The sequence below is a fragment of the Pinus tabuliformis genome, chromosome J, assembly GCF_031772625.1.
Source record: "Pinus tabuliformis cultivar Carrire ecotype Pingquan chromosome J, CPIR1, whole genome shotgun sequence".
NCBI classification, from domain to species: domain Eukaryota; kingdom Viridiplantae; phylum Streptophyta; class Pinopsida; order Pinales; family Pinaceae; genus Pinus; species Pinus tabuliformis.
This window is the reverse complement of record NC_142295.1, coordinates 101017062-101035557: the sequence shown is the minus strand read 5'-3', so window position 1 is coordinate 101035557 and position 18496 is coordinate 101017062. Positions and strand designations below refer to the sequence as shown.

At 39.2% G+C, this 18496-nt stretch overlaps 1 protein-coding gene across 2 annotated transcripts in view; it reads left to right on the top strand.

The window, feature by feature from the left end:
* Positions 1–16997, top strand: part of LOC149225714 (uncharacterized) — a 250618-nt gene extending 233621 nt beyond the window's left edge. For both annotated transcript variants that reach the window (XM_089377289.1, XM_089377287.1), the window contains one exon: positions 16707–16997. In XM_089377289.1, coding sequence (XP_089233415.1) covers positions 16707–16719 — 13 coding nt within the window. In that variant the 3' untranslated portion in view covers positions 16720–16997. The remainder of the gene's footprint in view (positions 1–16706) is intronic.
* The last annotated feature ends 1499 nt before the right edge of the window (positions 16998–18496 follow it).

Below are 18496 nucleotides of genomic sequence, written 5' to 3'. Positions count from 1 at the left end.
TATGTATTTAATGTAATGAGAAAAATAAATTTATTATTGTTGTTCTTGAGGCATGGGTTTCATGCTCAAGGGAAACTTATTTTATAGGTCAAGCTCCCATTGAGAGCTTCTAGGGCTTGTCATTGAGTCTACAAGTCAAGAGAGTCATTGTCATGTATGAAAGACCCTTCTTGGGCATGTTACATATAGTAAAAAAAATTATTTGAGTCAAAGTTTGAGTCAAAAGACCCTCCAAGACCTCATCATGATGCAGGCAACAAGTTGTTCTAGAGACAATTACAAGTTGGTTGGCCTACAAACATGGACAAGAAACCTATAATGGAGACTTCAACCTCACTTGGAGGACTCGCTCATCACTCACAAGTTCGATCAGGAAAGAAGAAAAAGTGCGAGGAAGAGAAGGACGAATAGAAGAAAAGAAGAGCAAGATTTTTGGACTATTTTCTGGGCTATATTCCTCCACACGTACGAAGTATTAGGGCATCATTTTGCAGAAGCAAGTACCGAAATGCAATCATTATCAAGGGACAAGTTTTGGGTCATGAAAGGTCTCCTCTGCAAGCCAAATTGACAAGGAATAGAAGGCAAGCCAAGCAAAGGAGAAAAGAAGCAAATCGATCCATATTCTCGCAACATGTGTGAATTAGAGTTTCTACAAAAAAATCTGCTAGAGGCCGAAATTGCAGAAATTTTTTTTGGGAGGTCGAAGTTGCATAAGAATTTGCTGGAGGTTGATATTGCAGAAGAATTTGCTAGAGGTCAAAGTTGCAACAGTTGCTGGAAGGAAAGCTCGTCAAAGAGGAAAAGTTTGACTTGTTCTTGGAGGGTCTTGGTCAAGGGTCATAGGTCTTGGAATTTGTCAGTTGAAGATCCTATAAGAAGAGAAGAATTCTTGTGGGTTTTCCTCTCAAGTTGGAGAGGTTTTGGCCCTAGCTGATCGACTATATCTTGTGTCCTTTTGTCTTATTGTTCTTTATGGTTTGATAGTTGTTTGATGAAAAGAACACTAAATATAATCAAGTGAAAGAAGAAGCTAATACAAGTAAAAATACATCACAAGCAGTTATCAAAGAAAATAAATCACCTACACTTGCTGCTCCCCTAGATTTCTTAACAATGGTCAGTTGCCACATCCCATCTTAGATGGAATTTGTCAATGGTGGCATTTATAAGAGATGCAGTCGAAGGTTAACCTCATTTTCATATGCACGCCCCATTTACTACAAGATCAAGGGGAAGTTTCAATATGTTTATGTAGATTTGGAAGGGTTTGTCTCCACATCATTTTGATATTAGGATCAAGGGCCATTAGTTCTTTTTATTAGGGAGGTTCACAGGTTTGGAGCTCAATTTTGGTACCCCGCCCCCCCTTCGGTCTAGATTTGTCCAAGAAGATGGTCTCTTTCTTATTGTCCAACCAACTGGGCAACAAACAACAACTAGAGATTAGGGCTTTTCCTTTGGCACATGAAAGTAGACAGGGCAGTCAAATATCCTTAAGTGCCCATTTTGTTCTGGGTTATATGGTACAAAGCTCCTTTTCTTGATTCCAGCTTCCTTGTAGAAGTCTTGAGCTCTTTTCCACTTCATGTCCGCTCAAGTCATGGGATGGCTCAACATCATCTTCAACCTTGATACAAAGGACTTGTTTCTCACATTCATAAAATGTACCTGTTGATCCTAAAAAGAGAAAGAGCAATAGTAGTAAAGTAAATAAACATAATGAAAGTATAACTGGTGATGAGGTGGGTCTTTTTTTCTTTTCTAGATGTGAGAGTGGCTCCTTCATTATCCTTGCACCAACTTTCTCTTGGAGTTTCCTCTTCCTGCACTATTTTGCACCTTAATGAGCTTCAAGATATGTTTTTCTTGATTGCATCCTCATCATGAAGTTAGTGAAAGAATCATTCAAATACTCAATTAGGAAGACTAACCAATGATCTATAAAGATAAATCTAAACAAGAGAAATGACACAAATGTAATGACCCATCTCTATTCACGAGTAGCAAAGTAAATAAACATAATGAAAGTATAACTGGTGATGAGGCGGGTCTTTTTTTCTTTTCTAGATGTGAGAGTGGCTCCTTCATTATCCTTGCACCAACTTTCTCTTAGAGTTTACTCTTCCTGCACTATTTTGCACCTTAATGAGCTTCAAGATCTATTTTTCTTGATTGCATCTTCATCACGAAGTTAGTGAAATAATCATTCAAATACTCAATCAGGAAGACTAACCAATGATCTATAAAGATAAATCTAAACAAGAGCAATGACAAAAATGTAACGACTCATCTCTATTCACGAGTAGCATAGCAATATTAGCATGTATACGAGGCATGCATATGATAGCTACATAGACATGCATCGTATAAATTACACTAGTATACATATTAGCTGATATTGGAAAATGTCTAAGTATAGAGTAATGAATTAATTATTGAAGTACTAAGTAAATACCTAACTCACTAGAACATAATGAATATGTAGAGTGGGGACTAACTATAGCACCCCTATAATATGAAACCAATTAAAGTACTATATATATATATATATATACAAACGACTGTATAAGATAAAAGTGAAATTAAAATAAATAACATTTTTATATTAACTAAAAGAATTATACATTTTATTTTACAAAGAAATATAACATAAAACTATATCAAGAAAAGGAACTAAATAATATAATTAAAAAGGCATATGACAAACATTGAATAAAGTTCTTAAATAAAATATAAGGACTAAAATAGTCGACAAAACCTATTTCTTAAGAGTAAAAAAAATTTAAATTCAATTTAAACAAACAGTGTTATTAAAATGAAAAGTGACTGCCTCTAAAGATCATTCAGGTTCCACGTAACAGGATAGGTGCAAGGAAAACAGATGGACGGCGAACACTGAGACGGTGGAAGGAGGGAAAGATGGTGGGGTTTTGGAGATATAAGGAGAAGCGAGGAAGTATAGGAGGGGGGGGGGGGAGTTTTTTTTTTGGGAGAAACAGAGGAGGAATTCTCAACTGAGAGCTATAGACAGAAAGTGAGGACTTAGTGCTTTAATTTCAAGTATTATGGAGCTGAGTACCGAGATTGTTCCCAGTTCAGCAGGGAGGTTTTGGTATTTTGCTAACGGGAGCAAGAGCGGGAACCACGACGGATCAAAAGCATCTTCAAACACAAAATCCAGATAGGTACTCAATAGTAAATTGATAAATTTTGTTTTTAAAATTACATATACATTGGTATATTCCGAGTATAAATTTGTTAAACCTTGTTAAATTCTGAATTTAGGGCTTCACAGCAAAGAAACACCATAAGACTTGAAACTACTATTTTTTTAATGTGGATTGAAGGAAGTTGTTAGCTCCCTCTTGATTTGGCCTCTATAAGTAACCATTGTCCATCAAACACATGTCATTGGCCAAAGAAATATATCTTCTTGAACACCACTTGGAAAATTCCATCATAATCCACTCTAATCTTAGGCATTTCGGTAACCATCTTTCTCACATGAGGTAATGCTTTATAATGGAGATGAGTGAACTTTCGATTGCACAATTTATATTGATGATTACTTATCAAAATCAATACATGGATAGATCTTCCATTGATTTTATAAAGATATTCAAATCTTTATGCGAGAGTGAAGACATTAATAATATTATACATATTGACTTCATTGTATGCAATGATATTAGATATAATGCATTTTTGATCGCTGCAAAAGAGATTAGTTTAGAAAACTATCATTCCATCTTTTGTAAAATTCATAATCCTTACTTGCCACCACTATTGTCAGTAAACTCTAATATCAAAATTACCAAAACCTGTAAGATTATGTCTTTTCTCATATAATGTGAGAGAAACAAAATTAGTCTATCTTCAACATTCAGTTTCTATTAGTTATTCTTTCATAACCTTCTATGCATTATACTTCTTTTCAAGACAACACTTTCTTGCAAATGCATAAACAAAAGTAAAACTATTCTTTACTTTTACATGCATCAACAAATACCAAAACCATAATTATTAAACACATGGAACACCTTAATTTTAAATCAAATACATACAAAATTTTTTGATCCAGATAAAAAGAAACAAAACCAGATCCTTTTATAGGATATGTAGAATTATCTCCAAGTATAATTTTCAAATATGTCGCCCTCTCAACCAGATTTGAGAGAACATCTTTATAACTAGTAAAGTGCCTTGAAGCACCACTATCAACCAACAAGCTGTCACAAGAATCTGCAGGAGAGGAACTAGAAAGAGCAAAAACAAGAAAACACTGTTATTTTGGTTTTGCTTTTAGTAGCAAATAGAACAACAAATAAGATCTTCTTATTTCAACAGCATGGAGCAACAATTTGATTTCACCAGCAAGGAAGGAGTAGCAAATAAGATTTCAGCAGTAAGAAAGAACGGACAAGAAGTGATATTTTAGCAGCAAATGAGAAGGGATATTTGAATAGAAAAATGAGCTTATTTCAACAAGAAGGAGCAGCAAATAAGATTTCAACAGCAAGGAAGGAGTAGCAAATAAGATTTCAGCAGTAAGAAAGAATGGACAACAAGTGATATTTAAGCAGCAAATGAGAAGGGATATTTCAACATAAAAATGAGCTGCAAGTAGTAAAGACAGCAAGAGATATTTCAACAGAAAATGAGCTGCAAGTAGTAGAGATAGCAAGAGATATTTCAACAGAAAATAAGCTACAAGTAGAAAGGATAGCAAGAGATATTTCAGGGGAAAATGAGCTTCAAGTGGAGTAGACAACAAAATTTATTCCAACAGAAAAAGCGTTGGAAATGGAGCTTGTCTTCTTGAGTTTGTCTTCACCAAAACTGCGATACCATGTTGAAATTTTGATGTTCTATGCTGTAACAATCTCTTATTACAAAACTTCTTTATGCTGCAATATTAGTTAAGCATTTGTAGATAGATCATAAACCATATAAACCATATGCACAATAGAAGACAGCCAAGAACACAATGGCACACAAAGAATTTAGGTCCAATGACCAGGGAAAAACCCACAAGGGGAAAACCCAACCGAATTCTTCTTTTATTAGATATCAATAGTTCTGCAGAGATACAAAGTACAATGAGAGATCAAGAGAATGAGAAAGTTCACCCAAATCCGAATAAGTTGTAGCATAAAGATCACTAGTAGCAGCGACTGAAGCAAATACATAATCAATCTTGGCTCACCAAGTTTTGCCCTTACTCTCCAAGTCTCTCTCTCTCACAATCTCCTTCAAGTCTCTTCAACTCTCCCTAGAGTTTGAATTCACAATGCACAAGTAAGTGAGATGAGATGATATGAGACACATATATATAGGAGCAATGAATTCTTGACATAAAGGAGGAGCGATACACATGCCTTGAGGAGGAGTTACATTTTCCATGTAGGGAAGAGTAACTCATGCCATTAAGGAGAAACAATTCAAATTCTATTATGGAGAGACAACACACGCCTTAGATGAGAGGGTGAGAGGAATATTTTATGACATGCTGTTAAATTTGACAACTAGAGCCAAACTCCACCTTGGACAACTCATATGATGAAGCTGATATTTCTATTGGATTCCTCTTTCGAGTGGTGTAGGATTGATCTAAGGTCATCTCATTCTGACATGTACAAATGGAATTATGAATTAATTTTGTTTATGGACAAATTGTCAAGGTCGGCCAACAAACTAATGTAGCCTCAGAAGCTTAAAAGACATGTCTTTTCATCCTCAACGTTGCATATAAATAAAAGGAGCATCTACCTCATTTGGACATCATTCATTCTCACATGTATCTCTCTCTCCTCATTTGATTGGGTCGTAGAACTTCAGGACAACCTTCTCCTCCACACATGCGAAGGGTTGACTATGATTTTCTATTTCCAACGTTGACCAAGTTGCAGGAAGTTTGACCAGCATTGATCAGGCAATGTTGACCTTGTTTGACCTCGATTTTTGTGGGAATATTTCTGTTTGGGCAGGCCGCATTTTTGGGCACATAAATCGAGGCATTCTGAGCTATTTGACCAGCATTGACCGCAGATTTGACTTTGCATTGATCGAGTTTGATTGATATTTTTAGGACTGTTTTGGGCTGATTCGGACCATCCTTGGAGGCCGAGTTGATTGGGTTTGACCGAGCTGATTTGAAGGAAGATTTTTAGTAAGTTGACCAGCATTGACTTTCTGGTTAGGGCGTCGTATTGACTGTAGTTTGACTGGACATATTTGACTGTAATTGGGCAAGTGAGTTTTGTATATTGTACTCAGATCTGCTGAACTTTTGAAGAATAATAAGAAGACTTGATCAAAGGGTTTCCCCACATTGGGGTTTTTCCTTGGCATCCGCCAAATATTGTGTCCTCTTGTCTTGGCTTGTTTTCTGCTTTTTATTTATGTTCTATCTGCATTTACTGTTATGTTAAATGTGATTGCTAATCTGTAAATTGATATTGGGCTAAAAAGAAAAATTGAGGTAAATTGCTCTTAAGCATAGAACATACCATTGTTATCTAAAGTTAACACATGCGTAAGAGGAATATTTAATGATGAGTCTTTTAATGGGAATAAGAGAGTGTAAGAGCATTAATGAGAGTGTAAGAGGAATATGCCATGCCAATAATGAGAGTATAAGAGAACATTATTAAGAGCCATGATTGAGAGACTTGAATTTTTTTTAATAATAATATAATAATATAGTTATAATATTAATGATAATATTGATGATTAAGTCAAAATTGAACTATTAGGATTTGTTACCTGCTCAAACCAGCAGGGGACCTAAAGGGGTTCCTAAGAGGGCAACTTCTAGGTTAAGGGCAACGGTGGAGGCTTAGCCCATTATCACCACAACTAAGTCTCCTTGCTCTTCACAAACTTTCACATATGGGAGGAGTCCCGATAGTGTAGGGATTCGCTTGTAAAGTATATGTCAATGGACAGCGGAGAAGTGACCCTGAAAACCCTTTCCCAAGGATGGAGTGAAGAATGGAGCTTGCTTGCTCTTTAAGCAAGGGACTTGGTCCACCAGGGATAAGGCGTGAGGATTGGAGGGTTGAGGGAGAAAGGATAGGCTTACGAACAAGTTTCTCAATCCCTATAATCCTTGGTAAACTTGGATTCCCAAATGGTCCTTGACAAATAATCTTGATTGAGAAGTGGGACCACACGGGGCCAAGTGGACCCAGCCCGGGTTCGGGAGTGGAATGTAGCAACCAATGATGTTCCTATCCTGAACAAGGTGAGGGGAAAGGACCAATCAAGAATACTTGCTTCAAAAGGTTGAATTGATCCTATTGTGGTCTAGCCTTGGGGATGCCTAGGTACAATTTGATTAGAGCTAGGGCTTAAGATTCTTGGAGTTTCCACTGTTAGAATTGCCTCAAATTTGGAGGAGAGGGAGGGGACCCACTAATGCAGTAGCCAATAGGGGATCGAATTTTTTCCTTGGGTCAATTCCCGGGAAATTAGTGCCCTAGGTGACCTAATGGGCTAGACTTGGGAAGAAAGGAAAAATGGTTAAAAGAGGGTTAAAATGATCACCCTTTTTGAGGGATCTCTGCCTAGTTCTCTTAGGGATATGGAGTCACAGATAATGATGTGTGAGAACTTGGTTTCTTGATCAAGGAGGCCCAGAAAGTCAACTTCATCCAATGTTGAGAGAATGAAAAGAAAAGTGACCTTCAAGCATTTATACTTCAAAGCAAATGATGCAAGCTTCTTGAGATAAATAAATCTCTAGGACATTTCATTCATACAACATTGGCCCATACATTAAATTAGCTAAAACATGCTCAATTTCACATTTCAATAATGCAACAACTAGCCCTAATTTTTGCAGTATGCAACAACAAGAATAATAACATGAAAATTTACTTACAACGTTATAGAGTATATGCAACCAGCTTTTCATTTGCTCAATAAAGCTCAAAGACGAGAAATAGCCCAAATCCATACATCAAAATTCATCCATCTCAAAAAATATCCGCTTAGGAAAAAAGTTTGAAAATTTTCTATGATTAGAGAGATCCCAAGTCAAGTGATGATACAAATGAGTGTATCTAATGTCAATATAGAGCCTCCTAAGGAGTTCGAATTAGCCTATGGGCCTACATTAGCCCCTATTGATAAGATATAACACTGATTACCCCCTTTTAGGTAGGGCGGTTCATTGCCCTCCAGGGGTTGGGACATTCATGTGTTCCTAAATGATAAAGGAGGCTCATCTAGGGCCGATGGAACTAGGGTGATGGCCAATGATGGCGATAGAGCTCATGTAATGGCTTTTGCCCACTTGCTAATTATTTTTGTCCTGACCATCTTTTGCATTTTGTGGTACAATTTCTTGTTAAATGTGGCCATTAATGCTTTTCACTTTTTCTTTTCATTGCTTCAACCTCTGGCCCATCATTCCAGGCCTGACCCAAGGTGGGGGCAAGGGGATAATGAGGCTAGCCCTATGTGGACCCAGGTGGGAGAAAAGATGAATGGGGGTATGGTGAGTGGAAAGGGAGTTATATGTGTGGATAAAGGAGCGAGACCACGCACCCAAAGTCAGGGTTTCCCAAGTAGTACCACCCTAGAACCAAATGGTCAATAAAGGAGATCCCACGAGACTAAGATCCAAGGGTAACAACCAAAAGAGATCAAGGGGACAAGAGCTCAAACTACGCCCACTCTTTTCGCGAAATCCCCCCATCAATCCATATCGAGAAGTATCCATGATAAGTAAGCCCAATACTCAATTATCAAATGACAAGACATACCTTTAGATTCGGGAGGCCCACCTTCAAACATACGATCAATACAAGTGAGTGAGGGACCACATGGTTGGCTTAGGTGGCAGAGAAATGGAACAACTAGCTAGTAGGAGGTATTAAGGGGTTTTTGGCTGCCGGCTGAGGCTCATCATGGAGAAAAATTTCTCTTGGGGTATCACCCATAGAGTGTTGGGTAACATCTAGCTCCAACTAGGACGTGATCTCTCTCGAAGTGGACGAGGTTGCTCGAATGGGAGGTTACGAGAACTCCAACAATCTCTTGGTCACCATAGATCTCATATCTACACATGTCAAGGATCAAAACCACAGGGCAACATGTTTTTCATGGTGTCTGGTGATCACCCATGCTTAATGTTAGTTCATAAACCAATAATTTTTTATTTTTTATTTTTATTTTGTATTATATGCAATCTAATCTATCATGAGAAACATCATATGCAGTTAGTTCTAATGCAAAAATCATTATGCAATGCATCCTATCCTAACATGCATATAGTACAACGTCAAGTATCAAGGAAAGGAGTGATGCGACTTATTTTGACCGGTTGAGGCCAAAGTTCGTCGTTGAGTTTGGCAATGTAGTAATAGTCATCCCCAACTTTCCCATGAATCTTGACGGGAACTAACTCTTTGTCCACCAAGACCAAGTCCCCTACTTTGTATTCTTTCTTTGGTTTCCACTTCTTGCTTGGCTTGTGATTTGGTCTTTTAAGGATACAGACCTCTTGTGAAGGAAGAATGGGGGAGGGCTTCTCGGTGTTATGTGCTTCATAGTAGGGACCGGGTTCAATCACATGAGATAGGTAGGTAGGTTCTCTATGAAGGATGAAAGGGGTCCCATCGGATTGAGGGATGGTAGCATATGATAGATCCATTTGAACATGGCCCCCAACAATGGCTCCCCATTTTCTAGATAGCAACATCCCCCATACATCAGGAATATCGATGACAACAATGTCCATGAGGAGAGATATGTCGGGGTTCCTAGCCAGAGAAACCTTAAGATCTTTGATGAGACCCTCCACTTCCACAGGTTTGGAGTTAAATCCACACACCTTGTATGGTCGGGTGATGCTGAGACCCAATTGCTTCATAATAGTTAAAGGCATAATGTTTGTGGAAGCCCTTGAGTCGAGCATACAATTATGGAGGTAAAGGTCATTGACAGCCAAAGTGAGCATGAAAGGTTCGTGTCTGGGGTTACGATCGGGAATGTGAATGTTTTGCAAGTCTTCAGGTAATTCTTCCTCTTCAAAACCCAAGGACTTCTTATTTTTGTTGTCCTTGCTCAGGAAGTTTAGCAATCTCCTTTAGAGGGACAAATACGATCATCTTTCCAATAGCAACATCCATGTCAATGTTAAGCCCAACATGTTTTCCCTTTTCTTTCTTTTTGGTGTTTTCTCCCTTTTGAGGGCCCTTTTTTGGTTCAACTTTGTTTTGGGAATCCTTTTTTGGAAGATTCCTCGAAAGGGCTTTCTCTTTGGGAGGCTCTTTAGAGGGGACATTTTTGGGAGGATTTTGCTTGGGAGAAGTGTCCTCTTTGTTAGGCTCTTTGGAGTTTGCGGGGTCTTTATTATTGTCTCTTTAGGAATATTGAACCCCTTTGAATCTTCCACTACGCTCATCAGTGTTTAGCATAGGCTTCTCTTTCTCATCTTTGGTTATGACCTCATTGATGGGAGGATGAGTGTATGAACCTCCAAGTAGAATGTTGAATACATCGGATTCTACAAGGTTAGTTTGCTCATTTGTTTCATCATCATCACTCTCATCACTCTCACTAGCCTCATCTTCAGAGGATGAATCTTGGTCCACTATATTGGTTGGGGCTAAGGTATTTGGGACTTGAGATGAGCTAGGTTTATCTTCCTCACCTTGCTTTCTTGGAAAAGGCTTCCCTTTCGGAACAAAATTTGACTTTTGGGCTTTCTCCAAAGTGGTGATCTTGTTCATAACGATTCGATCTCGTGAATGAACTTCCTCACTAAGTTTGTCCATTTTCTTGAGGATAGCCCAAAGGGTTTCTTCATGTTGATCTTTCGGCTTCTCCTTCTTAGTCTCAGTTTTGGCTTTAGGGAGGTCATCGACATTCATTTTTGAGATACGAAGGTTTTCCTCAACCTGAATTGCCATTTCTTTAGCTTCAGCCAATGTGGAAGGTTTCTTGTCTCTTAAGGCATAGGTTAGGTGGCCCCCGACAACTTTGACAAATTTATCAAGGATGTTGGCATTAGAAGGCTTTAGGTGATCAGGGATATCTTGTACAATCCTATCAACATTTTGAATGAATTCCCAGAGGTCTTCCCTTCCCTTGGATATCTGATAAAACTTCTCGATGTTGAAGGTTCCCTGAGCATTGCAAGACCACCTTTTCATGAATAGGTCTTCAAACTCATCAGAATCACTAATGCAGCTAGGAGGAAGACTAAGGTACCACTCTCTAGCTTGTCCCTCAAGTGATAAGGCAAACAACATCATGATTCTATCTTCATCGAAGATCAACCTAGGGGACAATTTCCAATAAAATTCTTCAACAAAGTCACGGGCACTCATGGTGGCATCTCCCTTGAACCTGGGTAACCATCGGTTGTATTTTTCAGGTAATGGCTTGGGATCATTACCGAGCTTCAAAGGAGAAAATACACTAACCAAATGTCTTTGACTTTTGGTCATCTTGTTGTTGCTAGTACCAACAAAATCTGTCATTTTTCGGAGTTGAGTCACTAACTTTTTCAAATTCTAGAAGGAGAGCGGTGCCAACAGGTGATGGTTCATGGTTCCTTCTTGTAGTAGCCCTAGTTAAAGGAGGAATGTTGTCTCCTTCAAGCAGACTAGGGGTTTTGACAATGAGTGGAGTCGCCAGAGGAATAATGAGAATGTCGTTAATGAATCAATTCCTCGATGATTCACTAGGGAGGCAGACTTGCTTCCTCCTCGGCAACAACGCCATAAATGTTACCGCTCAAACCAGCAGGGGACCTAAAGGGGTTCCTAAGAGGGAAACTGCTAGGTTAAGGAAAACGATGGAGGCTTAACCCACTGTCACCACAACTAAGTCTTCTTGCTCTTTACAGACTTTCACCGATGGGAGGAGTCCCGACAGTGTAGGGATTCACTTGTAAAGTATATGTCAATGGACAGGTGAGAAGTGACCTTGAAAGCCCTTTCCCAAGGATGGAGTGAAGAATAGAGCTTGCTTGCTCTTTAAGCAAGGGACTTGGTCCACCAGGGATAAGGGGGTGAGGATTGGACGGTTGAGGGAGAAAGGATAGGCTTACGAACAAGTTTCTCAATCCCTATAATCCTTGGGAATCTTGGATTCCCAAATGGTCCTTGACAAATAATCTTGATTGAGAAGTGGGACTACATGGGGCCAAGTGGACCCAACCCAGGTTCGGGGGTGGAATGTAGCAACCAATGATGTTCCTATCCTAGACAAGGTGAGGGGAAAGGACCAATTAAGAATACTTGCTTCAGAAGGTTGAATTGATCCTATTGAGCTCTAGCCTTGGGGATGGCTAGGTACAATTCAATCCTAGAGCTAGGGCTTGAGATTCCTGGAGTTTCCACTGTTAGAATTGCCTCAAATTTGGAGGAGAGGGAGGGAACCCACCAACATAGTAAGCCTATAGGAGATCAATATTTTTCCATGGGTCAATTCTTGGGAAATTGATGCCCTAGGTGACCTAATGGGGCTAAACTTGGGGAAAAAGGTGGAAAATGGTTAAAAGAGGGTTAAAATGATCACCCCTTTTGAGGGATCAGTGCCTAGTTCACTTGGGGATATGAAGTCAAGGATAATGATGTGCTTGGTTTCTTGATCAAGGAGGTCCGGAAAGTCAACTTCGTCCAATGTTGAGAGAAAGAGAAGTGACCTTCAAGCATTTATACTTCAAAGAAAATAATGCAAGCTTCTCAAGATAAATAAATCTCTAGGACATTTCATTCATACATCATTGGCCCATATATTAAATTAGCTAAAACATGCTCAATTCCAGATTTCAATAATGCAACAACTAGCCCTAATTTTAGCAATATGCAACAACAAGAATAATAGCATTAAAATTTACTTACAACGTTATAGGGTATATCCAACCAACATTTCGTTTTCTCAATAAAGCTCCAAGGCAAGAGAAATAACCGAAATCCATACATCAAAATTCAACCATCTCCAAAAATATCCATCTAGGAAAAAAGTGTGAAAATTCTCTATGATTAGAGAGATCCTCAAATAAGTGTAATCATAGAGTTCGAATTAGCCTATGGGCCTACATTAGGCCCTAATGATAAAATAATGTGCAAATAAAACCCCTATTAGTGACAAGCCCACCAAACTAGCTCATAAGTGTAAATATAAGCCTCACAAGGGGCCAAATAATAATATGTGCATGTTGTACGACCCTCTAAAGGCTCAACAATATCTTGAAGTGCCATATGGAGCAATAAATTCCTCGGAATATGATGGACAGGGGGGTGGCCCCTTGTTCTCCAAGTAGTAGACCTATGGTGCTCCCATTGGGTATGAGGGAACATAGATGACCCCATGGGTCTCCATATGAATCAGAGATCCTCTGCAAGGTTCCAAGTGGTGGAATGAATGTTGCCATGACATCGTACAAGTCTTGGGACACTTGTCAAGAGTGTGGGGCTCTTGTGGGGGCTTGCTGGGCATAATGTACCAAGCATATCATCATCATCCTAGAAGTGGATCGCTAGTAATCTCTAAGCATCCACGAAGACCCGTGGTGTTGTCTGCTGCTGTGGAGGCCCATGGCTCGCTATGCATTCCCTACATGTGCCAATGTAGACCTCTGGGGGTTAGGATCTCATATAGGGAAACCAAACCCAAATGGAAACCACCTATAATCGTGCATAAGATCCAATGCGTCCCCTAGGCTTCCAGTATAACCATTCATTAAAATAATCAGGTAAAAAGCTTACAAATCATGGATAACATCGTGGGCACTTCATAATGGCATGCCCTTATGTAGTGGGCTTTAGCATGTGCGAGTGTCTCCAAGCTCCAAAGGGCGTTATCCATGTACCTTATTAGGTGGTTTTAGCCCTTAGAGGGGATATTATGTCCAAGGTACATCCCTCTAATGGGGGTGGCAAGTGACAAATAAGTGGAATGGAATAGGGAATGAGAGGTGCAATCCTGGGCCACATAGTGGGGCATAGGGGTAGCTAGATAAGGGGAAGCCCACAGTTGGGTATGTAATGTATAGGAGGGAGCAATCATGGTACATGAGATGCCGCTTGCTTGATTTTAACACCCTTCTTCATATACCTTTTGCCTTTTATGGATTTTCTTTAATTAACTGCTCAGGGCTCAAAGGACAAGATCATGAGGTGTAAGATATAACAATGATTATCCCCTTTTAGGTAGGGCAGTTCATTGCCCTCTAGGGGTTGGGACAATCATGGGTTCTTGAATGATAAAAGAGGCTCATCTAGGGCCTATGGAACTAGGGTGATGGACAATGATTGGGGTAGAGCTCATGCAATGGCTTTTGCCCACGTGCTAATTATTTTTGTCCCGACTATCTTTTGCATTTTGTGGTACAATTTCCTGTTAAATGAGGCCATTTATGTTTTTTGCTTTTTCTTTTAATTGCTTCAACCTTCAGGCCATCATTCTAGGCCTGACCCAAGGTGGGGGCAAGGGGATAGGGAGGCTAGCCCTATGTGGACCCAGAATGGGAATGTGGACCTAGGTGGGAGAAAAGATGAATGGGGGTATAGTGAGTGGAAAGGGAGTAATATGTGCGGATAAAGGAGTGGGACCACGCACCCAAAGTCAGGGTTTCCCAAGTAGTACCACCCTAGAACCAAATGGTCAATAAAGGAGATCCCACGGGACTAAGATCCAAGGGTAGCAACCAAAAGAGATCAAGGGGGCAGGAGCACAAATTAAGCCTACTCTTTCCGCCAAATCCCCCCATCAATCCATACCCAGAAGTATCCATGATAAGTAAACCCAATACTCAATTATCAAATGACAAGACATACCTTTAGATTTGGGAGGCCCACCTTCAAACATATGATCAATACAGGTGGGTGAGGGACCACATGGCTGGCTTAGGTGGCATAGAAATGGCACAATGAGCTAGTAGGAGACATCAAGGGGTTGTCGGCTGAGGCTCATCATGGAGAAATATTTCTCCTGGGGATATCACCCGTAAAGTGGTGGGTAACAGGATTGATTGATGATCAGAAAGGATTTTCCATCAACAATAGTTGATTACCAATTGATGCAAGGTGATTTACTATTTTTGGGAAGTCATACTTGAGACTTTCTATTTTTAGAAATTCATCTTTGAGCTGCCAAATTTTCAACACATCAACCTCCTAGGGAAAAGTTTTGGGCGCTACCCAGGAATGAGGATGTATGGTGCCAAATCCCAAAGAACCAATGCTCAGTTGAACCCGAAGAAAGGAGGTGGAATATAGGGTTTATAATGTAAGATGGAAAGTGGTAAGTATGGAATAGGGAGAGATGGGACTATGCTATCTCAATTGGGGTTTCCCAAGTAGTGCCCCTCCTATACCCATTGGGCCATTAGGGGAGGTCCCACTGGACTAGGATGAAAGATTAACCCCCCATTTAAGGTGAGGGAACAAGATCACAATCAAGACCCTTTTTTTTTCCATGTTACCCCATAATCCATGTGAAATACCAAAATACAAACAAGCATAAGCACTCGATTGCAAAATGAGTAAAGTACCTTTGACCAGAAGCCCACCTTCCAACATGTGCTCTTGCCAAATGGGCAAGGAAACATACGAGTAATGCAGGTGGTGGAGATATGAAAGGCACATTGTCATCGGCTAGTAGTGGTTGTTAGCGGCTGTTCGCTGGCTGGCTGGAAGAGATATGGGAAAACAATTTCTCCAATGGTGTCACCCACTTGTGGTGGGTAACAATACCTAATGCAAGCCTTAGAATATGGTAGAAAAATCTTAACATACTTGATCAATGGTTTTGGTTTTTAGTGAAGGGTACATTTTTACTCAGGCCATGACAAAGGAGTTAAACAATCAACACCACCAACATTGGGGTACATAGATGACATTGTGCTTTTGATTAATTGCCGATTACATTCCCTCATATGTAACAGAATCCAATGAAATGCTGGAATCCCATTGTTCCTGAAATTATTTAAACTGTTAAGTCTGCTGACTTTTGAATGGTATATGAAATTCTATTTTCTCCATATGAAGCCAATGAAGTTGGAAGCACTTTCAAACAGCCTGAAACAATTAATGGCAATGCTAAAAATTTAAGTGAAATGATAAAAATGAATTTAATCCTACCATTAGGGAGAGTCTGAGGAGCGCCCAGGGAGTGTCTATGGAGCATAGAAGAAGCACGTTGGGAGTATGCTCCTTATCTTAGGGAGCGTCATGCTCCCATATTGGCACTGGGCAGGGAGTGTGCCCAAAAGGTATGGTGTATGCTCCTGGATTCTGGGAGCACTCTCCCAAAGGCGCTTCCGCTGGGAGTGCAGTTCCAGGTTTGGAAGCAGGAGGGAGATAGATCCTGCAACACTACTAAACACTAGCTGTTGTCTGTGTCTTGTTTCTAAAGGCTTAAATCCAGTGGTACAAGAGTAAATGCATTTTCTTTTAATCAGTAGTAGATTATAATCAATAGAACCAATGACCTGTTTTAGATTTCAAAGGAAAGAGCTTTTGTTCTTTTTTTTAAACATTCTTCTAGTAGCCAAAGCTGTTCCCTTTTAGTAAATATTTATCAAGAATTTTCATTATTAATTTATTTATATTTTGATTATAGCTGTTTGATAATTGAAACTTCTTGTGGTGAAATGCATCTTCTGTTTCATTAATTATGCAAAAAGAGACATCATTTAGTGTTGCATTCTATATATTTGGATTGAAACTATCTTGCAGGCATCACAAGTGACAGTAGTCAGAAGTAACTTGCAGCAGGTTCTAAGGAAAGGGGCTTGTATATATATCTCCCATGGGTGCCTTTGAAGAGTGAGGAGTTTCCTGAGGGGAGTCTTGTGTGGTATTCTCAGGAATTGGCTAAACAATGTCGGTTCTTGTGTAATATAGTATATTATAGTGATATTATGAGGTCTATTATAGCTCCCCTCTTGACAACATTAATCATTAGGGCATTGATGACCTCACGTGTAACCTTTGTCTGGCTCGTGAAGGTGGGAAGGACAGTAGAAACTTGGTATTTTCTCTGGCACATTTGTATTTGGTGCTTTATTTGCAGCATTGTTGGTAGTACTTGGGGCTCATTTAAATGGGCTAATTTGGAAGGGCAGGAAAGCAAAAGTTCAGTCTAATGGCATATTTTCTCATCCTTTGGCTGATGTCAAGTGGCTGAAGGAGCTTCGAAATAATTGCTGAGGCGGTTCTTGATGATATTTAGCAACCTGAAAATTGAAGTCGGGTGTTCAAGTTGGGCACACGTTAAACGATCATGCCTGGCCATTGAAGGTCCATTTTAGCCATATGCTGTTTTCATGTGCACATGTTGTTTACTATTAGGCTGGAATTGAAAGTGCTATAGTTAACGTGTTTATATCACATAAGTTATGAATTTGCCAGGTTCTTGCTTGTATGAAAAAAATATTCCTGCTCATTCTTGAACAATGCCCTCTACAAAAATTTTGCTATTCGTAAAATTGATTTTTTCAATTGAAAATTATTTTTTAATGTTTTATATTGATTACTGTATAAGCAACCTCGAAACTGAACCCTGGTGTTGAATATGGGCACATGTTAAATTACTACGTCTGGTCACTGAAGGTCCTTTTTAGCTTAATGCTGTTTTCGTGTGCACATCTTCTTTTCCATTAGGTTGGCATTCAAAATGATATAGCCAACAAGAAGTTTATGTCACATGAACTATAACTTTGTGAACTCATTTGTATGATAAAATTGTTCTTGCTCTTAGTGGAACATGTCCTTTTCAAAACTTTTGCAATTCATACTTTTCCTTGGCATCACCTGCTTTATAAAATTGTTGTTTTATATGTATTACTGTGCATATGCTCGCTTTCAATAAGACAACCGCAATGTGAACTTAAACCAAGATTTTAAGGATAACGATTGTAACAACTATCTCCTTATGCATGAGTAAAATGCTGTGTTCTGATTTTGTTCCTTTATGAGCACCATATTTTGTGCTTACATGAATATTTATGAGTGCTTACAGACTTTTATGAATACTTATACATGAGCGTAATAATTGCATCTTCCTTGCATGTTATGGCTATATAATAGGCTGGCAAAATTTCTTCTATGCAAGCTTTAAGCTGAAATTGAATGTATTGTTTAAACAAAGATCAAAATAAACAAATGTAGTTTCAATGGTACATTTGGATGCATTCACACTTCAAACTTCAATGTGCAAATCATTAAAAAAAAATGGATTTCTTATTGTTCATTGCCACAAACGATGGGCTACAGGCCAAACATTGAAGCCCTACTCAAAAGCAATTCTCCCACAGGATATTATGGCAGATCCCATTGAAAGACAATATCTGGGAACCACAAAAATAAAGAGAAGTTCTCCTTCCCTTTACAGCTTCTCGTGTCTCCATGCAAGGGAGCAACGTGAGCTTGGTAGAGAAACCACTACAATAGTGAACAATCCACCACCCATACAATGCACCAAAAAAGAAATTTGTCTTTCCAATCTCTCAGGCAATCAAAGAAGG